Source organism: Heloderma suspectum, chromosome 2, assembly GCF_057233095.1.
Source record: "Heloderma suspectum isolate Gila_16-S chromosome 2, 16-S_ref, whole genome shotgun sequence".
Classification (NCBI taxonomy): Eukaryota; Metazoa; Chordata; class Lepidosauria; order Squamata; family Helodermatidae; genus Heloderma; species Heloderma suspectum.
Window position 1 is genome coordinate 271,405,462 of NC_139459.1, and position 27,877 is coordinate 271,433,338.

The following is a 27,877-nucleotide window of genomic DNA, read 5'->3' on the forward strand; positions in this document are numbered from 1 at the left end:
TCTGTCATACCCCTTTTTCCCCTTCCTGCTGCTCCTCCCACCTTTGCAGTTATGTTCCTTCAAAGTTCTGTACTTGTCCATCTTGCTTCTGGTTGGTTGATTCTACGTTTAAAACATGACACAGTAACCTCAGTACTCTGCCATGCATTTTTTTAATATATAGTGGGATGGGATGGGAGGCATCATTCATGCCTTCCTTAGTTTTCTTTTGTTTAAGCATAAACAATCAAATCTGTTAATGCAGCAAACTCTGCCATGCTCTATTATCTCTCCATATGGATCCTCTTCTATAACTTGGATTTGTCAATAACTTTTTAAAAATCAGCTAGGTTTTTAGAAGGGATGGTTAGCTACATTGTTAAATGCCTCAGTTATTTTTTTAAATCAATTTCATATATGAGTAGTTTTATGGGGGGTGGCGGGCAATTTCATCTCAGTAACATGGGTTTGGACAAAGTTTTTTTAAAAAAATTCTAAAGATAACATTTCTCTTAGTTTACATTTTCACTTTCTGAAGACACTTGAACATAGGACCGATGTATCTGTGATGAGGACACCCTATGGTTGGAAGCATGAAAAGGGCATGGGCTTAACCATTCCTGTATGGTTTTAGACTTGTTCTTCCAAGTCTGGCCTTCTGTTGCCCTCCTTTTGTTTATTTCCTTGATGATATTGGTTCTTGCATCTATTCATCCTCCCTCCCAGAATTGGTTCCTGCATCTATCTATTTGTTCTCCCTCCCAGAATATTTATCTTGGTTCAACAGGGTGGCCTAGGCCACTGACATTCCTTGTAGGGAAATCAGTGGCCTTGGTAGAAGCTTTTGCCCACCAAAGCCTTCCTGTTGTAGTCATGCTGTGTGGCTGTGGAACAGGAATGGCCGTATCCTTCTCAACCTCTCTCATTGTTGGCTTTGTCTCTGCAGTAGTGCACTACCATGATGGTTGGTATTTCCAGCCTGTGAAACTGTGACTCGGAAGTCAACGCTGAGCTTTAATGGTGAGGGTTGGAGTTTCATTAGTGTGAAGTCTGTATTAAGCTGCTAAAAACTTTGGATGAGCAACCTGCAAAAGATGCCATGGTTGTTTTGTATAGATGTCTGATAACTTGGTCACAGTAGAAAAGAACATCTGTTTGGTATTCTTGCTCTCCCTGAGCATGTGTGCGTGTGTGCGCGCTTGCTCCAACCTCACCCCTAAAAACAAAACCCCAGAAGTGTTTGTAATCACTTTCAGCTGTATTTATTCTTGGAAAAAATTTAAACCAACTGTTACCATATATCACCTGGGAGGGAAAGATCTTGTTAATATGGCCCACCGTACACAATCCCATCTCCTGTTAATAGTATGTAATTCTTAACCCATGTGCTAGGATCATCATCACATTGGGGGAGGGGGGGAGGGGAAGGAAGAGGAAAAAAATATGTAAAATACTTGAATGAGAGCCTGTATTATAAACAGTAATATTATTCAGAGTATCTGCTTTCTAGGCTGATGTGACTCATTATTCTAGTAGTGCTTTAGTCCTTTGTAATTTGTGGTAATTATGCTTTTTCCTTTTTAATACAAAAAATGTATAAAAATAAAAACCTCAAAAGACCATGTAGTTTGTTTGTTTGTTTGTTTATTGCATTTATACCTCGCCTTTTTTCCTCTTGCAAGGAACCCAAGGCAGCTCACATTATTTATTTATTTATTTATTTATTTATTTTATTTATTGCATTTATACCCCACCTGTCTCCCTCTTGCAAGGAACTCAAGGCGGCTTACATTATCCTCCTCCTCTCTATTTTATCCTCACAACAATAACCCTGTAAGGTGGGTTGGGCTGAGAGTCTGTGACCTGGCCCAAAGTCACCCAGTGAGCTTCCATGGCCGAGTGGAGACTAGAACCCGGTTCTCCCAGCTCCTAGTCCAACACTCTTGCCACTACACCACACTGGCTCTCACAGTTTGCACTCTTTCATTTCTACTTCCGAGACTGTTTTCACCAGTCACAACCAGATGTGGAGTACAGGGCAAGGAAACTTGATACACAACAATACTGGTAAGTGGGCCTAATTTTTGCCAGCAAGATGGGACTTAACACGGAGCTGTCCATTTTTTAATGTCTTGATACATCCTCACCTCAGTAGCGTTCCTGGCTCCCAGAGTTACTTCATCTATTTATCAAAGAATAAAACATTAACCCAAGAGGCAATACATCTGTCTGTGCCACTTCAGGCTGTAATTGGAGACTCAACACGATTGAATGGTCCTCCATTAAAAAAAAACACTTTCCTACACATAGATGTCAAGGAGAAAGGGGTCTAGCCGTAGCATTTTTCCAGAATGAATTTTTGTCTATGTGTTAGGACTATCTTTTCATATGTGCTTTTTGCTCACATTGAAGTGTGAAAGCATGAGGGACAACATGAAAGCAAAACACGAATGTTTTCAAGTTGTGTTACTAGAACTATTTGCCTCCTACACTATGGTCACCAAATAGGTACTATTTGTAATTGCAGCTTTTCCTGGTACAAGGGGACAGGCACCATTAAGCTCTTTGGCTACGCTAGATGGTTCTTGGTTCCGCCATCCTGCCTAGAAAACTTTGTCAAAGAGGTATGGCCTTCTAAAGATTTCTGCTTTTTTCCCATTTTCTACAGTTGTGCTGTTGTGCAGAACGATGATTTGCTTTGCAGTGTATTGCTCGATAGGATTTATCTTACATTGTGATACAGTTAACCTACAATTAGTAGCTAGATTAACTGTTGAGTTGTTTAGCCCATGATTAACCTATAGTGTCTGGGTTCAGATGTCACGTAGCAACCCTCGATTGGCCTAATCAAGGGTTGACTATTCAAAATATTTGCAGAAACATTCCCGGGACATGCTGCAGAAAGTCATGTTAATTACCCTCAATTTTTTGCCATGTGTGAACCCATTGTGGGTTATCCAAGGCCAAAAGACACCAACTACCTGCTTTCCTCTGAGAGTAAATCTTCAAAGAGCTCTTGGTTCTTTGTGTGCGATTAGGGTGAATTTCTGGTACTTCGTAATCTGGAATTTTGTGATAGTAACTGGTTCTCTTTCTTACCTCCATGGTACTACAGCCTAATCATACTTTGAGCTGTTTTTTTGATCCAGCCATTGCTAAAGAGTTTGGCATTCCTCTTGTAGCATGGAGCTCTGCAGACATGAGTGTCATCTTGATTCCTTTCAAAAGCCTTCGCATTGGCTGAGCACTGTCTCTTGGTAATGGAAACTTAGAGCTTGTACAATATCTCTGTGATTCAGTGCCCCCTCAGAAATTTGGCATAATCATCTGATTCTTGTGCTTATCTGGATGATGGACAAGGAAGTAAGCTGCAATTCAGGAAGGGTCATTCTAATTTCTTGGGGGCATCGGGGATGCTTTCTGTGAGAGGTGTGAGGTTCAACAAGACAAAGTGTCTCTCATAGGCCTTTGTTTGCTTGAATAATGTGTCTGTTCCATGGAGGCGGTCCAGTAGCCCCAGAACCCCATAGCACTGATTGAATCTGGAGAAAAACAGGAAAAAATTCTGGAAGTTAGTAGCAAACATGGCGTAGTGCTAGAATAGGCAGATTTTAGGTTGATGGTATCTACTTCGTTTTTTACTAGAAATCCTGAATTCAACCAACCCCAAATCAGATGCAAAATAGTGGCTGGGTAAGGTGGACAAGATGTCCTTCTGGGGTGCATGCTCGGCTCCGAAGTACATATTTTAAATAGTTGCATTGGTGGGGGTGGGGAGTTGGCAATCAAGATCAAGACTGCAGTGTGGGGAAGGGTTTTAAAAATGCCCTTTCCATGATCCTGATATGAATTTTTCCTCCTGGTCTCAAAGCTGCTAAATGCGTTGGATGGGAAGTTGCTGATCACAACTTCTTGTCAAGATCACTATTAAATAGCAACTGCTATTTAAAGTAGAAAAAAATAAGCACATAAGGCTGAACTACACATTGAACTGTAACGCGTAATGTGGCCCTTAGATACTATGTATGCAAGTACCTGTTAGGGAACACTTTAACCTGGTGGCATTATCGTTTACCTACACCATAATCATTTCTGGCTGCAGCAGCTGCTTTGTACCCGAAAGTAATCGCTCGAAAGTTATAGTAAACAGCTGTGTACTGTTAGCCTCCCCAAATGGTAGTTTTCCACAAACCTGTTGCTGAAGGTTTGTTAAGGTTAATAGCTGCATTGGGGGTGTTAAATTATGGACTGTGGTACTGCAACATCTAGTGATGCCCACCAATTTGGATGGTTTTAAAGAGGGTTAGAGAAATGCATGGGGGATAAGGCTATCCATGGCTACTAATCGCAATAACTCCATGGTACCAAGAATCAGCGCCAGGATCCACTGTGCTGCATGCTACCAACGGGCACCCACCCACCCACTGGCCAGCCAAATCTGTCCACTCGCTTGCTGAAGCCCCCCTGTCCTCTCTTCCTCGACTTTTTTACCTGGGTGGACTCCAGCGCCTCCTGCTCACCTGGTGTGTCTGGCTCCACTGGCAAAACACTGTGGCAGCCGGCCAATCCATTAGGCCCCTGCGTGCATGTTTACTTTTTTAAAAAAACTTACCTTTTGCGTGTCAGTGATCTGAATCGATCACTGAACCCTAAAGACAGGGACTCGACCAATGAGGACATAGGAGCGATGTAAAGACCGCTCTGTGCCCTCATTGGCCATGTCCCCCTGAAAGGCAACATCTGATTGGTTCAGATCACTGCCACTCAAAAGGTAAGAGAAATATATTTTTCTTCTAAAATGGGGCACTGCAGAGCCCAATGGCTCAGCCATGGCACTTCCTTTCATCAGCAGGCTAGCCAGGGGGGTAAGGAGGTTGGTGGCAGGTGCAGCAGAGTCAGGGAGGGCCATTCTGAACCTCTGGGTCCTCCGCAGCTGCTCATATATGCCAACTGCAGATGCCACCTCAAGTTTCAGAGGTGGCATGCCTATGTGCAACCAGTTGCTGGGGCACATGAGCGGAGTGATGCTCTTGCACTCATATCCTGCTTGTGGCTTTCCTGTGGGCATTTGGTTGGCCACTCTGTGGACAGAACGCTGGACTAGATGGATCCTTGGTCCAGCATGGTAGTTCTTATGTTCTTAATGTTGGAAGTATGAGAATAGATGGGCTCAGGAAAATAGGTGCTCTCTCGCATAAGTGCTATGGTAAAAAGTTGTGGTCTTGGAAGTCTTGTTTTGAACTGATCGTTCTTTATGATCTCTATGCATCACACATATGGGGCTCTACGCCTGTGAGGAGCCTCATCCGGAAACTTCTACAGCTGAGGAGTTTTGGCAGGAACCTTTCCCCCGCTCTCCCAGTGTGCATGTCCCTAGCAAGTTCCCACTTATTCCCCCAGCTTTTTCAACGGCCATTGTGGTAGCCTTGTGAAGGAGTTTCTCTGTGATCAGTCATTAAAGGAAAGATTTCTGTTCGATCTTTACTTCTTTCTCTCATGTATATCTCTTCTGGCGTTATTTTCTTCTGGTTTTTTTTTTCACGATCTAGCCGCCTGAAGAGCACATTGCCCTCAGGGCTCCTTTTCATAAATGCATCTGCTGAGGGAGTAAGTTGCTGCCAACCTTCAGACACTCACTGCTTTTTCCACCTGGGGCACATTGTTGAATCTTGCCTACATTGCCAGGCTTTTATTAAACAGGAGAGGAATTCTGATTGCTTGAAGGCTGTTTTGTGGAGGAAGGCACTTGAAGCATTTGAGGAGCCTACTATCTTGATGGCTCAGTCATCTAGTAGCCCTCCCCAGGGCTTTCCTGCTGCACTAAAGCCCATACAAGTGTTGGGGTTCTAATCCCCTCAGCATCATGGTTAAACATCAAGGCAAGTGTCTCAGCAGACCAGACCCCCCCCCCCCCACGCCACACACACACCCCAGGGCGATCTCTGATGCTTTCATTGGCCAAAAAGCTTACAAAGAAAGCTAAAGCTTTCAAATAGGCTGGTCTCCCTTCTGACCTAAAAAAGAGAGAAGAAAATGATTTCTAAAAAGTCAGCAGAGTTGGCTTAGGACCATCTGTGATCACTGGTGTCAATTGCTCCTCCACCAACGTCATGAGATCGGTTGCAATCGCCTTCCTCCATTGTTTCAGGATTGAGCGTGATCACCAGTGGTGATCACAACTCCCACTCCTCCACCAATGCTGTTCTCCCTGATTCTGATGGTGGTGCTGGTCCTGATAACATGATACAATTCCAATTTCATCGACATTGGAGAGGGAAGTTCAGCATGCTTCCCCAACACAATCGCCCGCTTTGCCACCTCATCCGCACCCGTCACCAAGGTATGACAGATACTGGGACAGACTCCGTGATTCACTGGATTCTATTTCTCTGTGGTTTCAGCATGGAAGAGTCATGCACCTAGACCATACGAGCAGGCCTAATGCTGATCACGATCCGTGGGGTGGGGTGGACACTCCGACTGGGATTTGCCATACAGGAGAGTCCAAGACAGGGATGAGGACTGTCTCTCTTCTTACGATCACCATTACTAATACCATCCAGACTCCTACAATCGGGAAGTCTATCAGTACCATTGTCAGCCTTCAGCTTCAGTGTCAAGGCTGCTAGATGATGGTACATTTCTCGTTCCTCCTCTGGTAACCACGCAGGACAGCCAACCGCTGCCAGCTACTTGGATGATGCTGTCAGCGTTGAATCAGCAGGTGTAAACTTTGTCCCGTCCCTATCCACATCTAACTTTCCAGGCTCCTCCTACAGTGAAGTCACCTCTCCTGTTCCCAGACCCTTCTGCCCAACAAAAGACTTCTTGCCCTCCACTGGTCCATTGCATAACTGAACCCCCTTTGTCTCTATCTATCCCTTCCCGCCCTACAGGGGAGAAGGACCAGCAAGATTAAAATGGGAATATGCCCCAGTGAATCCCTGCTCTCCAGTACTGAGGGCTATCTCAATCGTCTTGCCATCCTTCTCTTTCTTCTCTTGATGCGGCAGTGGGGTCTAATGATGCCATTTCACTGTTAGAAGATCTCAGTCAATTTTTGGACCAGGTTCTGAGGATGGCTCAGCTGCTGGAGCTGGCAACACAGCAGACAGCACCTATGATTCAGGCCCCTATCTTCAGCACAGTCAATATAGAACTGTCTCGGCCACTGGTGATCCTTATTCTCCCTGCCTTGCAGGACATGGTCAAGCAGTCATGGAAGGTCCCCTCTACTATGCCTTCCATGTCTAAGCATTTGGGGGGGATGTACAGGGTCTAGGATGTTGATGCTGAATACCTTTTCAATCATCCTGCCCCGAATTCGATAGTCATGGAGGAGCTTAAGGAAAGTCTTGGAGAGTGCATTAATCGCCTGTCGACAAGGAAGGTCGGCATTTTTACCTCCTAGGGAGGCATCTTTATTATTCTGCTGCTTTAGGCATAAAGGTGTCGAATTACCAGGCAGCTAGCTATGTTTGCGTACCATCTGTTCCTTTGGGTCAAAGTCAGCTGACTGTTCAATCATGTTCCTGATGATAAAAAGGACTTTGCCTGGGTTTTCCAAAATGAGACGATGCAGCTGTCTAGACAGCAAATTAACATCTCAAGGCATCAAGTGGACTGTCAGGCTAAAGTTCTTGTCAGCTCTATTGCTCTGCAGCACCACGCCTGGCTGAGGTCTGTGGGATCTTCCCAAGAGGCTTATTCTCAAATTGAGGATGCGCCTTTTGATGGCCAAGGCCTATTCAATGCCCAAACAAATGATGCTGTGGACTCTGTCCAAAAGGCATGCACTACAGCCAGCCACATGGGTTTTTCCCAACCTCCTCCTAAACAGCATCAGTGGTTCCCATGGCCCACTACTCGCTATCTGTATCAACAGACAGGGTCCTTGTAGCAGCAGCATCAACAGCCCTTGGTACCGAGGAAATAATACTCCTCTTCATGGTTCTGCATCTTTTACTGCAGGGGTGATGGAGGCAATAAACATTGCCTTTGACTTATCCTCCCTCTTTCTTTGTCCCTCTGCTTGACCACCCATCTTTGGCACTCTTCTGTCTTCTATCCTTCCTGCCTGGATCAACATCACATTGGACTCTGAGGTCCTGTCCATTGTCGGGAGAGGCTACAGGATCGAGTTCAACACTTTTCCTCCACTTGGAGCTGTGTGAGTAACAGCTCTTTCACAGGTTCTCCACCAGAGGTATAGATGCTCCTCCTGAAGGATGCCATCGAACCAGTCCCACATTGTCACCTCTGTGACAGTTTCTACTCAAGGTACTTCACAGTACCAAAGAGGGATGGAGGGCTTCATCCAATCCTGGACTTGGGACACGTGAGCATGTACATCACACCCAGGAAGTTCCACATGGTCTCTCTATCGTCAATTCTTTCACTACTCTCCTGGGGAGACTGGTTCACCTCAATTAACCTGAAGGATGCCCACTTCCATATCACAGTAGTGAAGCCACACCAGTGCTACCTCCTATTCGTGATCAGTGCAGACGCTTATCAACGTTGGGTCCTGCCTTTCGGCCTAGCCACCACTCTGTGGGGGTTTATGAAGTGCATGGTAGTGGTCAGCTCCCATCTTCGAGTGCGCAGTGTCAAAGTCTGTACGTACACGACTGGCTATTGGTAGCGTCAACCAGGTATCAGCTTCTTCATTCAATAAAGGTGACTGGGGCCTCTACTCCAATCGAGAGAACACCCACTGTCAACCTTCTCAAATGCTCGAGTTGATTGGGGCACTCCTCGATTCCCAGAAGGGGCATGCATTCCTGCCTGAAGATAGGGTGGCTGCTTTAATGTCACCGGTAACAAGAGTTGCTCACTCAGAGCATCACGATGGCCTTCAAGCTCCAGCATCTTCTCAGCTTGATGGTTGCAATGCCAACAGTCGTTCTTTATGCCTGGTTGCATATGAGACCAATACAGAACTGTCTAATATGCAATTTCGCTTGAGACGCTCTCTGGACTGTGCTTTGCCTCGTCTTTTGGAGGTACGGGAGTCCCTACACTGGTGGATGATACCAGGCAACCCCACACAGGGCATGCCATTTCTACAACCCTCACCATCCTGAGTAGTAACTGTGGATGCATCATTTTGGGGATAGGGAGTCCACTGTTCGGGACTCACAGTGCATAGTCAATTGTCACCCAGCAAAGCCAATGAGCAAATCAACTTACTGGAGTTAAGGGCAGTGACAAGGTGATTAGGGAGTTTGAGCTGGACCTGGTGGGCAGACTGGTGCAGATTACCTGAGACAATACCACTGTTACTATTTACCTGAATGAACAGAGAGGTACAAGGTACCTTCCCTTGCTCGACCTGGCTCTCCAGATCTTCAAGTGATACATGTCTCCTTGGAACGGATTGGTTGCAATCCATGTGGCCAGCATGGACAATCTTCTGGCTGATCGACTCAGTCTAATGATGCTGATCTCCCATGAGTGGGAGTTGGGCAGGACGGTCCTAGCCGCCTTTTCTGCTGCTGGAGCTAACTGGAGGTCAATCTTTTTGCCTGCAAGGACAATGCAATTTGTCTGGTGTTCTGCAGCTGAGCAGGCAGCGATATGAATTCGAGGGGCAACACTTTTGTGTTCCAGTGTATGTGGATGATTTTCTACATCTTCCCCCCAGTCCCACTAATTACAAGGGTCCTGGCAAAGATCGGGATGGATGGCACATGGTGAAATTTGATCATGCCATGGTGGCCTTGTCAACCATGGTTTGCACTGCTTCTCTGGATGGCATGGGGAGAGTATATTCGACTGCCGTCAGTACTGCACATTCTCACCAAGGAGCAGGGCCGGATTGGTCACCCAGACTTGTTGACATTCTGCTTGACAGCATGGAAGACCTGGTGATTGTCGCCGACACCGTTCCTACTTCAATACAGCAGCTTGTAAGCCTTCAATGCAGCATTCTTGTGCTAGGAAATTGACTGCTTTTTCTTTCACCTCCGCCCAGGGGTTTGATCCAGTGCTCATTGCACCAGATTCTACTGTTCTTGCTAACCCTCTTCGACAGAACTTTGAAGCTTTTGTTTTTAAGAGTCTACCTTTCTGCAGTTTCCACCTTCCTCCCCCCTCTTGAGGGGTTTTCAGTATTTTCAGATCCAACAGCAAAGAGATTCCTTCAGGGGATCAGAAATCTGTCTCCTCCAATCTGCACCACAGTACCAAGCTGACGTCTATTGGTCATCGTGAAGGCATTGTCATCCAAACTTTTCAAACCCTTGGTGACTGTGGATTTGTGACTGTTGTCTTAGAAGGTGGCTTTTCTGGTGGCAGTACATAATTGTGCGCCTTAGGTGTAGATGTGCCTTACCTTATCTTTCACAAGGACAAGATGGTCTTGCGACCTGATCCTGCTTTCCTGCCCAAGGTGATTTCTGATTTCCACTTAAACCAAGATGTTTCTTTTCCAGCTTTCTTCCCTTTGCCTTTTACTCCTCTGGAATCAACTCTGCATACTCTCAATGTGTGCAAAGCATTGGCATTCTATAAGACAAGGATTGAGCAATTTAGATGGTTGCCCTACCTCTTTGTATGCACAAAGGTCAACCTCTTGTCGCAGTGCTTCACTTCATGGGTTGTCAAGACAATTGAGCTAGTATATGAGGTTACTGGATGCAAACTGTCTGCCCCAGTCCAGGCTTACTCTACTTGTGTGGTAGTGACATTGGTCGCATTTAACAGGGGAGTCATCATCCCTGACCTGTGCCATGCTGCAACCTGGTTGAAGCCATCCACCTTTATTTGACACTACTGGCTAGATGTTTGGGCTAGAGCTGACTGCTCCTTTGGTCACAGTCCTGTCTTCTATTGTACAGTAGGACACTGACCCACCACTGGTAAGCCAGTGTGCTATTCACCCATATGTGTGATGCACAGAGACAACGAAGAAGAAAGACAGTTGCTTACCTGTAACTGTAGTTGAGTGGTCATCTGTGCATTCATGCAACCCACCCACCATCCCCGCTTCGGTGTCATACTTGAGTTCAATGTTGGGTACCAAAGATGTTTCTTCTCAGTTCCAAGGCTACAATGACAGTCTGAAGGAACTAAAGGAATAAGCAGGCTTCCACTAGGGACATGTGCACTGAGATGGTGGGGGAAGGGTTCCCGCCAAAACTCCTCAGCTATAGAAGTTTTCTGAATCAAGGCTCTGCACAGATGCAGAGGCCATATATGTGAATGTACAGATGACCACTCAAAGAACTACAATTACAGGTAAGCAACATGTCTTTTTCATCCTTCAATCCTTGAGTGCTATGGGATGGCCATAAGAATGACTGCTGATTAGGTGAAAATGTTATGCACCACCCTTCCCCTTGCTTTCTTCCCTAACCTACTCGGCATCATGTGAGTGAGTGAAAATGAAGCCCTTAAGAGACAGAAATGGAATTACTTGAGATGATGGAAGTCATGGAATTCTGGTGAGGGAAGGAAAGGGAGATGGTAGCCACAGTGTGAGACTGTGGTAGCCAGAAGGGCAAAAGAGATCCACACCATGATTGAAGTAATGTGAGATCCTAGAAGCACTGGTCCAGTAATCACAGGCAGCATATTGGAAACCTGGAATACAAACACAGAACTCAAAATGGCGAACATATGCAAACCCCTAAGGTATCTTTGCCAGTGGACACAGAGAATATTCCTAAGAGAGGTTGGTGGAGCTTCAAGGCTCTATTTAAGTTCCACATTTCAGAAGCTTAAGTCCAAAACCCTCACCTGTACAATCCTTGCCTCCCACAACTGCTCTCAATAGAGTCTACTCCAGTACCTGGAAGGTGCTCACTTGATGGTGCTTCAACAAAGAAAGGAGGACAGATAAGCCCATTCATGTCAAAACATTCTAAGACTTCTAGAGTCTGGACTCAGGCCAAACACCCAGAAAGAATGGTCTCAACTCCTGAATTATTGTAGTTCCTGTATTTCCTCTCAGCAAGACTCCTCAAGGAATCATCCCTCAGCTATTTCCCCACAGTGCACAGACTCAGAGACTCAATGTGGTGTTTTGGTGTCTCTCTCATATCTCCCCTTCAAAACAATTCCTGATGGTGCTAAGTAACCTCTATATGGCAAGATTCAAACTGGGAGGCCCTGTCAGTAGAGAAGAACTTCTGCTTATTTTTTTTTTTATCACAATGTAGTCTTCAGGACTCACCCCTCCCACACACACACATCTAGTCCTAAGATAAATACCACCTTTCATAGGGGTCAAAGAGATGGTACTGTCATCATTCTGTTTTCATCCAACCACTCCAAAGGAGAAAGAATGGTCTGCTTTAGATGTTTGCAGAAGTATTGGGTTTTATAGGGAGAAGATCAAGCATTTTCAACAGCAGGTGGCTATGGTTGTATCCTTTAAACCTGCACCTGTAGGGCAAAGGGTCTCTGCCACTATTCTGCTCCATTGGCATTAGTCTAGGTGACATGTCTCTAAATTGTCAGGCTTGAAAGAGTATTTTGGACCACTATGCAAGGGCTTTACTGAGAGAAGCCTCACAGATAGCCATTCACTTGGCCTTACAAGTTAGACACCTATGCCACTGCAGAAGCAGCCTTCGAAAAAAGTGTGCAGTAGTTCCCAAGCTTGCAATAAAGTGTGTGGGGTGTTTTTTTTCACATCCCCAAGCAGACTGAACCACTGCCTCCAAGAGGAGAACAGGAAATTCAGGACCTACCTGTTCTCTTCTTCTTGGAAGCAGTTGTTTAGTCTGACACATCCTGTCTTAAAGTAGGACCCTACACACAGCTCTCTTTCAGGGCCAAAAGAGGCATTAGTTTACATCTGTACATAGCAGCTACATCTTTTTCAGGGCGCAGGGGCCCAATCTGGATCACAGCCCTAGTGTGTGGAGTAGGGGGGCTTTTAAGATCCAGATTGGTCCCCCTACACCTAATTTATTTTTAAGGACATAGCTGCTAGACACAGGTTTAAAGTCATGTCTGCTTTGGCTCTCAGTTCCAAACCAGAAAGGCCTTGGGACTCTTCTTGCTGTCTTTTGATTGATTGATTGCATTTATACCCTGCCTTTTTTCCTCTTGCAAGGAACCCAAGGTGGCTTACATTATCCTCCTCCCTCTCCATTTTATCCTCACAACAACAACCCTGTAAGGTGGGTTGGGCTGAGAGTCTGTGACTGGCCCAAAGTCACCCAGTGAACTTCCATGGCCGAGTGGGGACTAGAACCCGGATCTCCCAGCTCCTAGTCCAACACTCTTGCCACTACACCACACTGGTTCTCTTTTGGCAGGCTCTAACTTTTAACATTGCCACATTTCTCATTCCAGCCATTAAACAGACACTGTCTGACTGCTGCCCCAAAGGAACATTCCTCAAGCACACTGAACTACTATCTCAATGAAGAAGAGATTTGCTGGGAAATACAGCATTTCTTGTTCTCTCACTCCTGGCAGCAACTGAGACCAGAACAGATGTGGCTGTTTATCTCTTCCTCTCTGCTGCCCCTTGAGACTATTCCCCCACAGGAAGACACCTACAATAAACCTGATCTGCACATGATGGGCTGGGTCCCAGCTGGGTCAAGCATTTAATGTTTAGAAAATGCCCAGCGTTAAGCTTGTAATGTTCCTTCCTCTTTGAGGACTCGTTTCCACAGTTTGGGGTGGGGTGGGGTGGGGTGAGGTATGGTGGGAGGAGCACCCTCCCCCTCCCCCGTTAACCGAGTCTTTTCCCACATTAGCTGGGCCTTTGTGATGCCACTTACCACATGCTCTACTGGATGAGCATAGATGGAGACTATGCCGACAGGAGCAGTCCATTCATGATGTTTTTTGTGGATTCGTTTATACAGGAGAGGGTGATGAAGAAGCCTGTATAGAAATAAGTGGAAGCGATGGTACAGGTTTTCCGCCCGCTCCATGATATACTGCTTGTTACATTTGGGGGGGGGGGGAGCAGGCGGGGCTAATTTTAAAGTGGCTAACAGACACAGAGCTCTCTAGAGCCAACCCAGGAGGGAGCCAAATTTGTTACTTTGGTGTAAGATGTGCTTTACCAATGAGAGTAATAGAAGAGAATTTCTTCCACTAGCGTAAAGGTGGCCAGCTCAAGAAGAAACCAGTGGAAAGTGGGCAGCTGCAAACCGCATGGCTCCCTTCTGCATTTTATGATGGGCAGCATGAGCATCAACGTGGGCACGCTGATGAAAACTTGATTGAACAGGACCACGTGGATGGCACTATGCAGTTTTTCTCGGTCAACCTAAGGGAGAGATGAAACAAACCTGTGTCAAAATGTGGAGTAGCACTGCCTCCGCATGAGGGACCTATTGCAACACTTGAAAGCCATTGGCTACTGACTCAAAGGCTAGATGTGGCTTTTCCTCTCTCCTAGGAGGCATTTACTACTTTGCATTTAATTCTGGGATTAGTTTTGCAAGTTAGAGCACAGCTGGACCTGGGAAGCATTTAGCACAAGGGTACTATAATCAACATTGGTGCTTGCTCATAGAAGCAGTTGTCATCCCAAGGGAAGTTTCCCCACTTTGCGGGGGGGGGGGGGAGAGAGAATCTGGACCAAAGCAAAGCTGCCCCCTCCCCGTGCCCAAGCACACATGCAGTAGTTATTCTCACAGATGTGCTTCCTTTCTTCCTCCTTGCCCAATAGACTAGGAAGAATAAGCACCCCAAGTGAGAGAGGGGAATTGTCTCTCCCCCCCCCCATCCTACAGGTTTTGAAAGGTTAGGGAGCCATGCCTGGTTTGGGGATGGCAATGCATAATGCCCACAAGGGTCTTTTTTTTCCTGACCTGATCTTAATGCTTAATTTGAATCTACAAACATCTTCGGAAGCTGTGCAAATAAGCTAAAACTAGTAAGGAGCAAACTTCATATTACACTGTAGCCTTAGGGATCCTGCAACGCAGAGGGAAAGGGAGTGTGCAATTCTATCCCAACTAGATTTAGGGTGGCCAAAAAAACAGGAAACGAATCACTGAAAAAGGATAAAAGGGGATACTGATTTATATAACATTGGCATGTGCCAATTTATATGGATAGCTGCAAATTTATAAATTATTATAATTGAAATGCAAAGCCAGTACATCTCACTATAGTGTGGAAGACCATGACCAGGTGACCTGTGTCACTGCCTGTTCAGTCTGCTGCCCAGGTGATAATGTTGATGGACAAGAGTTCTGACGGTTCCTTATTGTGAAACCAGAATTGGACAGGACAGCCCTTCAAATAGAGGATTGTCATCTGGAAGGCTATCGAAGGCTAGTAGTCCTGATGGCTATATGCTACCTCCAGTATCAGAGGTGGTATGCCTATGTAAATCAGTTGCTGGGAAACACAAGTGGAAGGGTGCAGCTCGTGCGTTTCCCATGGGTGGGTGGTTGGCCACTATATGAACGGAACGCTGGTCTAGATGTACCCTTGATCTGATCCAGCACAGTTCTTCTTATAGAATCATAGAATAGTAGTAGGGTTGGAAGGGGCCTACAAGGCCATCGAGTCCAACCCCTTGCTCAATGCAGGAATCCAAGTCAGAGCATCCCTGACAGATGGCTGTCCAGCCTCGTATTGAACGCCTCCAGTGTGGGAGAGCCCACCACCTCCCTAGGTAATTGGTTCCATTGTCGTATTGCTCTAACAGTCAGGAAGTTTTTCCTGATGTTCAGCCGGAATCTGGCTTCCTGTAACTTGAGCCCATTATTCCGTGTCCTGCATTCTGGGATGATCAAGAAGAGATCCTGGCCTTCTCTGTGACAACCTTTCACTATGTTCTTTCTTATGTAACAGAGGACACTTGGCTGCCCTAGCTAGCTTGCTTCCCCCTGATACCTACCCCACAAGCTGCTTTTACCCAGGGGGAGATCTACATGAGTGCCCCTTCTGTGTGTGAGTCAGTGCTGTGGCAGCGTATCTTCAAATCACAATCGTTTCCATTGAGGCGCACACTAGCGAATAAAATGCAGTATCTACCGCGTTTGTAACACGACAGCGCACCACACCAGATTGCAGTGTTACTTCAGGAGAAGTGGCTGAGTTCGAAAGGTCACATAAGCATAGCTGTGTTGCTTTGCAATGCAAGCTTGTGCCACACGTTGCTTTGTAGAGCTTGGATTGTGTTAGAAGTGTGAGGGATGAGCTGCTGCCTCTAGTCTCTTTTTCTCACTGGCAGAATGCGCAGCTGCAATGGTGTGAAGCAAAGGAGGTTTAAAAAAATAACAATCGAGAGCTCCGTTCCACCGTATGCGCAGAGACAAAAGGAGACGCAAAAACACAACAGCGCACCGAGGAGGAGTGGGGGCGGCTGTCTTCAAGCTACTTTAGCCGCCTTCTCCCTCTCTGCTCATGTTTCTCAGCATTCCAACTCACAAGGAACCCCCCATTCACCCCCAATGCCCTCTTCCGTTCTCACTTGCTCTTGCACAGCAGCATCCAGCAAAATGGCCCCTTTCTGCTGCCCCCTCCCATGTCTGTCTCTCTCCTCCTCGTTCCCTGCTGTTTCCTCAGTGATAGCAGTGGTAAGGGGCCTTTTTGCTGGGCAGCCCTGTAAAGCAAGTGAGAGAGGAAGAGGCAAGGGGGAAAGGTTTCTTGCCCCAAATCCCATTAAAACCATTGTGAGGAAAGAGCAAGAAACAGGAGGAGGAGAAAGGCAGGGGCAGAGAAAGCTTTAAAGCCACTCCTACTGATAAGAGTGGTAATACCACTTGGTTGAAAGTCACGTCTTTGAAGCGCATGGAAACCACAAGTGCCAGAAATGCTGAGGGCAAAAGGCAGTTTGAGATGTGTGTTGTGTGAGGCTGGCACCAGCAAGCCAGGCATTACAATGCCAGTAAGAACCTGTTGCGTAGATCAGTCCCAGGCCCGGGTTTTTGAGGTAAACGTCTATCCAAAACACCAAAGGGCTGGAAGTGGGTGTTTCAGGGGACTATCAATAGAAGAATTAAGCACTTCCCTCTCTCACCACAAATGCTTGTTCTGTGTGCCCCGGGGGCCTTTGGATTTGTGCTGCTTCAATAGCAGCCTCCCCCTGACAAATCCCTTTCAAAGCTAACAGGACCCGAAAGGCCAGTGGTGATATTGCACAACAGACAGTTCGTTAAAAAACAAACAAACAAACAAAACTGCCTGAAGTAGCTCTTTGGATCCTGTACCGTAATGCAACACTGCTGGGGTTTTTAAGCTTTCTAAATCCATTTTATAAGTTCTCTAGGCTGGAAAGTGAGTCATTTCATTCAGAAATACCTGGCCTAAAATGGCTGCAGGGGCCCAGAGCAATGCTTTAGCTTGTGTTGCTATGAGAAGTAAAGTTCCTAGGCTCCATCTTGGGCTGGATTATAAATTACCTGGGAGCGATTGCGTAACAGCAATGATTAATCTCTCCAGCAAGCACAGACATGCTGATTTGTGACTACTCTAATAGTGAGGTGTGTTTCCGTCTACACACTTGAAGGCTTGTCTCCACCTTGCCTTTAAGAAAAGCTGGCCGCATTTCTTTCTTGACTGTAAAGGGAGGAACCATAGTTGAGTGGCAGAGCACACACATGGCATGCCGAAGGTCCCAAGTTCAATCCTTGGCATCTCCAGGTACGTCTGGGAAAAACTGCCCCGTCTGAAAGGCTGGAGAGCTGCTGCCAGTCAATGTTGACAAGACTGAGCTAGATCAGGGGAGGACAATGAAAAGTGGGTGAGGGGCTGGATGGCCAAATGACATCATGGGCCAAATGACATCATGGCCAAATGAGATCAGGGGATGTGGCTGTGCCCCCTGCCCTGGCATCAAAGAAGGTGTGGCCATGGGCCTGACTCATTTGGTTCCTGTCTGGCACACAGGGAGAATTGTCCTCCTGACACTTTGCAGCATGCCCATTGGAGAAGGCCTGGATGCAGCAAAAACACTTTGCCTGCTCTGTGCCTTCTCCCAATGGGCAGAGGACGCGGGGCAGGTGAAGCTGCCTGATGGAGCCAGCATCTGGAGGAGCGCTCCTCCAGCTGCCAGCTTAGTTGGGCAGCTTTGCCCGCACAGTGGCTTCCCCAAGCAAAGCATCTGGGACTGTGCCAGCGGATGGAGGAGTGCTTCTCCAGCTGCCAGCTCAGTTGGGTGGCTGCGATTGCACAGGCAAATCCTCCAGCTGCCCATATCCCCTGCTCTGATCTCTGATTCTTCCATCCGGCAAGCCCTGGGGGCCAAGCCCTGCCCCCTGGAGGAATTCTGGAAGGCTCTACAGGCCAGATGGGCAAACTCTGTAGGCTGGATTAAGCCCACAGGCCCCAGGTTGCACTCTCCTGGGCTAGATGAACCAATGGTCTGATGCAATTAGCTGCTGAACTGTTTTGTCTAGTTGATTCCATTGCGCTTTTGATTATTGTCTGGTGCTACTTTAAACCCCGGCCCCGAAGACAGACAAATAGATACAGCTCTAGTTAATTGCCCCTTTAGAATCAATGCAATCTCAGGGTTTTGTGGGCTGGTTTTGGTACAAGTCTTTCCAAGACTTAGGCGAGAGAGCAGAATTCCCAGTTTCTGCTTACAAAACCAGTGCTTGCAGCAACCTATTAAGGTATGTAAGTGTAGTGCTGTGTTTTGTTGGGCGTCTACCAAATTCGTGTAGTAAAGACAAGGGTGACTGTGATAAACAGCAAGAATAATATTTTTAATGATGGGTGAAATATGTTTCAAGGTGTGGCAGAGGATTAGCGTAAATGCAACTATAGAAGAGATGGCTAAAATGCCTCCCAGTTAATCTGGGATTGACCAAAGAATGGCATCAGCAACTAAGTAGTATCAAGCTGGTTTGACACTGCTAGGACTCAGCTAAAGATGGTATGCAGCAGCAACTGTGCCTTCAACAAATGAGAATAAATCCCAGCTAGTTTGTACCTCTTCTGTAGTTTGTTATTAGCAACAAAAACCTGGGGCCCAGCAGTTAAACCATGTTCCAACATGTTCACAATTATCAAGTCCCTATATGTACAGCCTCTCTCATATCTACATTAGCTTCTCTCCACATGGGTATATATGAGCATGCATATATGAGCATGTTGAGGAATCCAGCTCTGTAAACCAACCCACAAAATACCTGGAAACTGGACTCATGAATTCTAATCCAATTCTTTACACATATGAGCCAGTGAGATATAGACCTGGTTCACACTTCATGACCAACTATGGGTTAAACAACCCACAGTTAGGACTGTGCGGGAGCGAGTGGGCATGCTGCCTCCTGCCTGCTTGTTCATTTCTGCTTTTGTAAACAACCTAGGAACATGATGTGACCCAGAGTTTTAACCAAACCGCAAACAATGGATCAAAACTCTGGGTTGTTCCCCTTCAACAACCCAGAGTTCTGGGTTCATACGTATGTCACAATGAACTGGGCATTCCTGAATTGTTTACAAAAGTGGAAATGAAGCAGAAGCCGTGAATGGGTGGGAGGCAATGTGTGCATTCACTCCCGACAGCCCATGGGTTGTTGCTATGTGCAAACCAGATCAAGGAGTGTCAGACTAGGAACAGGGATACCAGGGTTCAAATCCCTTCTCAGTCATGAAATTCACTGGGTGACCTTGGGGCAGTCACTATGTCCTCCATCTAACCTACCTCAGAGGGCAGAAGAACCCTGGGCTAATTTGAAGAAGGGTGGGAAATATTTTTTTTCCTTGTACAAGTGTCAAATCCAATACTGCGACTCTGCTTGCACAAGCTTTTGTACAAGGCCTTGCACAAGCTGTTCTGCAAAACATTTTACAAGGTGTTGCAAGCAACACCTAGTCTAATGAGGTTTCCATGAGTTGTGCACTAGTTGTGTTAGTTTTGATAGCAATTGTGCAACCACTGGTACAACAACGCCAACTCTTGTCATTTTTCCACTAGTTTAACATTAGGTGCGACCCAAAGAAAGACCATCCACATTCACTATATTTTAAATTAACTGTAGAATTTATCCTCTGACAGTGGTAGAAAGGCTGTTGGGGGAGTGGGGCGGGTGTGTGTGTGTCATCTTCTCCCCATCAAAGAAAAAACAAGGCCATCTTCAAGCAGGAAGCCAATTGTGGAAAAATACTTACAGGATTATTCTTCCCCAACTGAATTCTGTATCGTGTAATGAAGTTCCGCTTCCCAGTCACATCTGCTACCATCAAGATTCCATTGAAGCCCCAGAAAACGAGGCCAGGAACTATTGATGTACCTGTGGTGCGAGAAGAGAGAGAGAGAGAAAGAGAGAGAGAGAGAATGGGTGAGTGTGTGTGTGTGTGTGTAAATGGGGGCAGGAGAAATATAAAATCACAATGGAGGAATGTAAGAAGTGCCCCCCTGCCCCAGTTCTGTATTATGACTAGTGCTTTTCATAACTTGTTCATAAATGAACTGGAGGTAGGGATGAGCGGTGAGGTGGCTAAGTTTGCTGAATTATTCAAGATGGTAAAAACAAAGAGATTGCAAAACGCTCCAGAAGGATATCTCTAAACTGGGTGAATGGGTCGCTAAACAGCAAATATACCATTCAGTGTAAGTATGTATAAACTCATTAACATCAGGGGGAGGGGGGAGGGGAGAATTCTAACTTAAAAAAAACAATCACTCCTGGGATCTGAGCTAGTGATGACTGGCCACAGGTGCTTCTAGATGGAGGGCTCTTATGGCTCCTCTATACATGGCTTTTATGCTGCAATTGAGATTGGCCACTCACAGAAGTTTGCGGGTCCTTTACATGACGTCATTAACCTCCAGCACCTCACCCGTGCTTTCTGACCATTTCTGTGGCTTTATTTCAAACGGAGGTAATGAGATGATAATTTGAATTTGTCCGTGTAAAGAGAGAGTTGCGCTATAACAGCAGTGCCATCTAGTGGATGTATAATGAAACACATAGAATTTGTAGATAAAGGAACAGCCGGGGGGGGGGAAGGAAGGGTGCGTGAAGGAGACGATCTTAATCCCTCAAAGAACCTGAAAGCTTCTCCCGGATAAACTGTACTTTATCCAGTAAAGTTGTGGGATAAAAAGCCTGATGTGGAGAAGCCTTTAGTGCTTTCCAGTGGTTGCAAATGCTGCTTTCTGCTGCATCCGGAATTGTAACTGAGCCTCCACACATGAGGGGCATACCCTTTTTTTTCACATATACATCATGTTATGTGTGCTGTTCACACAGTGGGAATGACTTAGTGCAGCCTTCCCCAAACGGGTGTCCTCCAGATGTGTCGGACTGCAACTCCCAGCATCCTTCAGCCAGAAATTGTTCTTCAGAGCCTCAGGCTGGGCAAGGTAATTTTTCTTCTCATAGCCACGTTCAGTCAGCTTGCTTCTGAACATGCATGCATAGGACCTGGCTCTTTGTCAACACAAACTAGAATGCAAACTTCCTGAGCCGTGCAAGACTCCTTGTGTAAATGAGGAGGTCACAGCCACTGTTTATAATGAGCACAGGTCCAGGACTCCTGCAGGCTTCTCATGGGAAGGGAAGGAGGTGGAGAGCAATTGCCAAAGGTGAATTTCAAAACACAAAAAGCTGCAGAAAAGCTCCCCAGGTGCTGCTCCCCACAGCAGCCCCTGACAGTCAGCAAACCTCCACTGAAAAATAATGGAGGAAGGGAGTGGCACAGCAAACAGGAAATGGTGGGTCATAATCAAACGCATCATCAAGAGACCCCTTCTCCTGCCAGGTGTCTCAATTGCACTTTTCCTTGTCCACACATGGGGAGATTGCACTTCTGTTCCATTCCTAACATGCACAAAAAGTCAAATTCTCTGAAATCTGAGAAAAGGAGGAAGACCCACAGGGAAAACACAGGAGGACAATGGTCCCATGACTATGTACTCTTTCTGAAGTAAATGATGTCTTGCGGCCAACAGCTGAGAGTACTTTATTAATTGTTCCTAATGACACAGTACCCTACATTCAAGGACAGCAGCTTCCAGATCTCTCTGTTGAATTTCCATTGACTGAAATGAATGAAGATATAGATTCAAGATGTATTGTTATATTGTAGTTTTAATGTTCTATATATTTTAAATTGTTTTATTGTGTGCCGTTAGGTTTTAATTTTTGTGAACCGCCCAGAGAGCTTCGGCTATTGGGCGGTATAGAAATAAATGAATGAATGGAATGAATAAATGAATGAATGAATAAATTAATTAATAAAAAAAATCTGCCAAGTTTGGAAACATCTGCTCAAGAAACTATACCTGAGAGCCTGCCACAGAGACCACAAAGGAAAAAGCGTGTACCTGTGAGATTCCAGGACTATGTACATAACCTCTCACACACAACATTCATGCCCCAGTTTTCCGCAGTGCCCACATTAGTCCCATTAACTCCACAATCCTATTGTTAAAATAAAAGTTGAATGTCGGGGCCAACATTGGTTTAGTAGGGGAGAAGGTAACCTATACTTCAGTTGTTGCTCCCACCATTGTTAGAAGAACGGTAAATCTAGCATGCCTGGGGGTTATTACCGCCCCCCCTTTCTAGAACCAGCTATTGGAGCATGCTCAGTAAGTGCTCTCCTGTGTGGGCTGGCTTCTTTGAGAAGATTGCAGCAGTCCAGCCTTGCTCTAGAAGAGAAAGTTGCTCCAGAGGGAAGGCCCTCAGACTCTGTTATTCACAGGCCTGCTTTGCTTGTTTTTAGGATACAAGCAACTGAGAATGAAGATTTAGATTCCTGCACAAGGACACTGCAACAGCTATAAAAGGACTGTGAGCTCATTGGGATTTCCCCCCTCCCCTTCTTCTTCTGTGCACCCTGTTAATAGCTGAAGGACACTTGTGACTTCTTTGCTGCTATGAAGCAATAGCAACCAGACTGTCAATAATAGCAAGAGTATTACTGTCACTTGACTGTGGATTACTGTTCTGTGTTTTAGTGAGAATTATTTATTTTATTTCAATATACGTTTGAATTGATCTCTGATGTTGTTTCTTTCCTTTGTTATTGCAAGTATGGATGGAAATCACACTGTCAGAAAAGACTGAACCTGCCCATTTCTCCTAATGCAGATATATTGTGGATTACAACTACATGGTGTCTCTGCGCATAAAAAGTGAGTAAATAAAAGCATAGTGATCCCACAGTAAATGTCTAGGGCAGAAGCACCTCAAGAAAGGGATCTTGGGTGGATAATTCTGTGAAAATGTTGACCCAGTGCGCGGCAGCTGTGAAGGAGGCAAATACCATGTCAGTGATAATTAGGAAAGGAACTGAAAATAAAACTGTGATACACAAATGTATCGTGCAAGCACACATGGAAATACTGTTTGCAGTTTGGGTGGCCACACCTCAGAAAGGATATTGTAGAACTGGAAAAGGTTTAGAAAAGGGAACTTATGAGGAAGGGTTACAACATTTGGGGTATTTAGTTAAGAAAAATGGTGAGTAATGGGGGAGATGATAATAGTGCATAAAACTATGTGGAGAAATGAATAGACAGACTTTTTCTTCCTATTTCACAGTACCGGAACATGGAATCATCCAATGAAGCTAAATGGTGGGAGATTTGGAACAGATAAACAGAAGCACATCTCCATACTCCACATGAGTAACTACGGAATTTGCTTCCACAGGATGTAGCGATGGCCACCAACTTGGACAGCATGAAAAGGGGATTAGACAAATTCTCGGAGGAAAAGTTTACCTATGGCTACTACTCGTCACGATGGCTTCTGTATGCTACCTCCAGGATCAGAGGCAGCATGCCTCAGAACCCCAGTTGTCCTTGGGAGACCACAGCAGGAGAGGGTTATTGCCCTCATGTCCCGCTGGCAGCTTTCCCATGAGCATCTCATTGCCCATTGTGGGAAACAAAATGCTGGGCTAAGCCTTTGGTCTGACCCCGCATGGCTCTTATGCTATGTTCTTAAATAAGGACTCCTGTAGGTTTTGCTTTTGGCTCAGAGAGAGGCATAATGAGATTGCAATTGGTTATGACTACAATATGCACCTTTGAAGAGAACATGGAATCTTAACTTTCTAGTCTGAGGACAGTCTAAATGAGAAAGGGATAGGAAGAGCAGGAGCAAAGTGGAGAAGACCGCTATCACAGGTATAGTTTGAACAGATAAGTGGAAGGGACTAAAATTTTGCCACAGGGGAAATACTACTGTAAGTATTTATTGCTTATGTAGCTGCTACATGAGATCACATTTTATCCTGGCTACCACTTGAATAAACAGCTGTGATTGCAGGAACCACTATGTATACTTCTGAGGCTTTATCCTCCAGTCCTTGAATCTGCATTCTGTGAGAGGCTCCTTGCTGATGCAATGTCATCACTGATGGCATTGCAGTAATTTAGATAACAGAACCTGGGCCTATGCTGTTGCAGCAGGAGCCCTTAATACTGCTCATCCTATCCATCATCTGGACTATCATTATCATTCATTGTTTGTAAAAATGCCTAAAGTAGACCATAGAAAACTACAAATGCACAAGTCCCTTTCCATAGCCCCACGCTCTCAATCGTTACTATGTGGCCCTAGACACTGGTGGGGAGAAGGGAATAGGGGCAGCATCCATTGTGTGCTATTCAGGAAAGCTGCCCCAACCTTGTACCACCGTAATCTGGTTATAAACAGGGCTTATCCTCAGTGGTGCAGCCAGGGCCAGACCCTGGAGCCAAAGTCCAGGGCCCTGCACCTCCCACCCCACCCCACCCCACCCCAATTGATCAGCCAGAGAGTGGCAGGTAATGAGGGCATCAGGGCAGCAAAAGCAAATTCCATTTTGTTCCTGTATGGTGGAGCTATGATTTAAGTGAGTTTAAAATGCAAAACTGCACATATTCAAGCTATCTTCTTAAAATTAGGACCGGCAAACAGTTTTGTTCTTGGTCTAACGTATCAGAAACGTAGAAGCAATTGCAAAGCATGGCAGTTGCGGGGAAAAGAGATTTGTTACTTGTGCGCTTCACGACTGAAATAGTACATCTGGCCATCTAAAAGGGGGGGCATAAGACCATTAAGTACAGGGTCTAAAATTACCTAAGTACACCACTGCTGATCATGGTGAGTCTCCCACTATTGGACTCATATGGTAGATACTGGGGTGGGGAGGTAATGCTTTTCTATTCAGTACACGATCATTGATCTCATAGGTCTTTACCCTACCAGACCTGACTTCAGTTCAAAGTGACTCACCTAAGAAGAAAATCACCCACTCATTTCCCCCTAGGAGGTGGTGCAGTTTCTCCCATTGGGTCTGCCAGAAGAAGCCAGAGGCTTCCCAGAATTTCTGCAGCTGCCTGTAAAGCAAAGCAAGTCAGTGACTTGGTGGTGACTCCACTTTGCGAGAATAATTCTTTGTCTGAATCATTAGGCTATGGTGACCTGGCGGGCTTACCATGTGAGTGAGTTCCTGAAAGCACCAAACATGAGCAGGCCAAGGCCCAGAACAGAGGCGATCTCTTTCTTGAGTCCCAGAACAGGCATGCCTGAGAACAAAAAACTGTAATGAGAATATCCCAGCAGTCGAGGGAAGAAGAATAAAAAGCAGAAGTAGCACAGGACATAGGAATATAACAAAAACAAAGACCAAGAATGAGTTATGTGACTCCTCAAAATGTTTGACACAACGTTCATCCCTCACTGATGGACTAGACCACCTCTCTCTCCTAGAGAAAGTGCCTCTCTGCCACCTCCTCCTTCTTGCCCTGGAAAGAATAGTCTGGAAAATAGGAAGCACTGTAGACACTTCCTCCCAAATGTCTTATGGAACATCTAAATGAAACAGCAGCATCAATTAGGGTTGCCATGTTTTTCTTGGTTGTGCTCCTAGCAGATGATGGGTCGTATCCAGGCCCTCTCGCAGGTCAAGAGAGGCCCAGGCCACTTCCATTTTTTGATGCTACTGTTATATTAAAAACAGTGAATGGTGTACTATTAAAATATGGAATGAAAAATTAAAATATGGCATGAAAAATAAATAAAAAACATAAAACCAAATCACACTGAGAAATACACATTATTGGAATTAACAAACAAAACAATAACTTAAATTTTGACAATATTTTATTTCTCTGCACACAAGAAGAAGTATTTTTGATAGATGCAAAATGTCAGAATTTTTGCCACAAAATAATGTCACTTTAGAATTTTTGAAAAAACAAGTATTATACCAATTACGGTTTGTATGATAGCTATATGTCACTTGTCTGTTTTAAATGTTCCACCTCAGATGGCTATGGCCTACAATATAATTGTGCTGTTCACAAGATAATTACGGGATTTATAAAAAAAAAATTAATTCATAGTGCACTACAGGTGGTGTGGTCCAGTAAAGGGACACAAATTTGAAGTTGTATAATGAATGCCTTCTTTCGGTTCTCTCAGTTTATCTCTGTGTCTAAATTTGAGGGCCTCTGTGAATTTGAGGGCCTCCATAAAGTCTACATTTGAGGCCGTCTATGAATGTGAGGCCCAAGCCAAATGGTTCTCCTGCTGGCCCACCCCCTCCCTGTGATAGACCCTTGTTGTATCTAATGTTAATGTAACTTAAGTCTTATTCATTTCACTGGCTTTACTGTAAGTTGGACTAACACTGGGTACAACCCAATGTTTTTATTTATGCAGACATGAAGCTTTCCCTGACATGGAAATGTCAGAATGAGAAAAAAACTTCATGTGCTACATTAGGCTGCTGTTTCAGGCACAGCGAGGAAGAGAGATAGCAATATCAGCCTATTTTGACTTAGGATGAGTAATGCATTCGGGGCAGGATTCAGGGCAAACAGTCTTGCTTGTATGTAATGCAACACCTACGGTAATATTTATTTATTACATTTCTATACTGTCCAAAGCCAAAGCTCTCTGAGTTGTTCACAAAAATTGAAACCATAAAATACAACATAAAACAAAATATAAAAACCTTAAAAGTTTTAAACAGAATTAAAACGAAGTAAAAGCCAGAGTGCTGCATTCAATATGCCAACAAATCTGGAACACTCAACAGTGGCCACAAGACTGGAAAAGGTCAGTTTACATTCAAATTCCAAAGAAGGGCAACGCCAAAGAGTGTTCAAACTACCGCACAATTGCGCTCATTTCACATGCCAGCAAGGTGATGCTCAAAATCCTACAAGCTAGGCTTCAGCAGTATGCGAACCGAGAACTACCGGAAGTACAAGCTGGGTTTCGAAGAGGCAGAGGAACTAGAGATCAAATCGCCAACATTCGCTGCATCATGGAGAAAGCAAGAGAATTCCAGAAAAACGTCTATTTCTGCTTCATTGACTACGCTAAAGCCTTTGATTGTGTGGATCACAACAAACTGTGGCAAATTCTTAAAGTGATGGGAGTACCAGACCACCTTACCTGTCTCCTGAGAAACCTGTACGAGGGTCAAGAAGCAACAGTAAGAACCAGACATGGAACAACCGATTGGTTCAAAATTGGGAAAGGAGTATGACAAGGCTGCATATTGTCACCCTGCTTATTTAACTTATATGCAGAGTACATCATGAGAAATGCCGGGTTGGATGAATCAGAGGTCGGAATTAAGATTGCTGGGAGAATTATCAACAACCTCCGATATGCAGACGATACCACCCTAATGGCAGAAAGCGAAGAGGATGTAAAAAGCCTCTTGTTGAGGGTGAAAGAGAAGAGTGCAAAAGCTGGTTTGAAACTCAACATTAAAAAAACTAAGATCATGGCATCTGGCCCCATCACTTCCTGGCATATAGAAGGGGAAGAAATGGAAGCAGTGACAGATTTTACTTTCTTGGGCTCCAAGATCACCGCAGACGGTGACTGTAGCCATGAAATTAAAAGACGCTTGCTCCTTGGGAGGAAAGCTATGGCCAACCTAGACAGCATAGTAAGAAGCAGAGACATCACCTTGCCGACAAAGGTCCGTCTAATCAAAGCTATGGTTTTCCCAGTAGTAATGTATGGCTGTGAGAGCTGGACTATAA

General features: G+C 45.3%; 1 protein-coding gene and 1 long non-coding RNA gene across 3 annotated transcripts in view; one reads left to right on the plus strand and one right to left on the minus strand.

Moving 5' to 3' along the window:
• Window positions 1–1,384: 1,384 nt before the first annotated feature.
• FAXDC2 (fatty acid hydroxylase domain containing 2) overlaps window positions 1,385–27,877 on the minus strand; it is a 42,753-nt gene continuing 16,260 nt past the window's right edge. The window contains exons 2-8 of one of the 2 annotated variants that reach the window (XM_084839234.1): window positions 25,306–25,396; window positions 25,104–25,207; window positions 20,038–20,159; window positions 14,016–14,221; window positions 13,725–13,830; window positions 11,500–11,565; window positions 1,385–3,521 (exon numbers count right to left, since the gene is read on the minus strand). In XM_084839234.1, coding sequence (XP_084695360.1) covers window positions 3,438–3,521; window positions 11,500–11,565; window positions 13,725–13,830; window positions 14,016–14,221; window positions 20,038–20,159; window positions 25,104–25,207; window positions 25,306–25,394 — 777 coding nt within the window. In that variant the 5' untranslated portion in view covers window positions 25,395–25,396 and the 3' untranslated portion in view covers window positions 1,385–3,437. Of the gene's footprint in view, window positions 3,522–11,398; window positions 11,566–13,724; window positions 13,831–14,015; window positions 14,222–20,037; window positions 20,160–25,103; window positions 25,208–25,305; window positions 25,397–27,877 lie in introns of both variants that reach the window. The other variant, XM_084839233.1, reaches the window with a different exon arrangement.
• Window positions 17,383–25,879, plus strand: LOC146354564 (uncharacterized). Its single transcript, XR_014788436.1, has 4 exons — window positions 17,383–17,556; window positions 21,123–21,235; window positions 22,910–23,011; window positions 23,421–25,879. It is a non-coding gene; the product is annotated as an uncharacterized LOC146354564 (long non-coding RNA).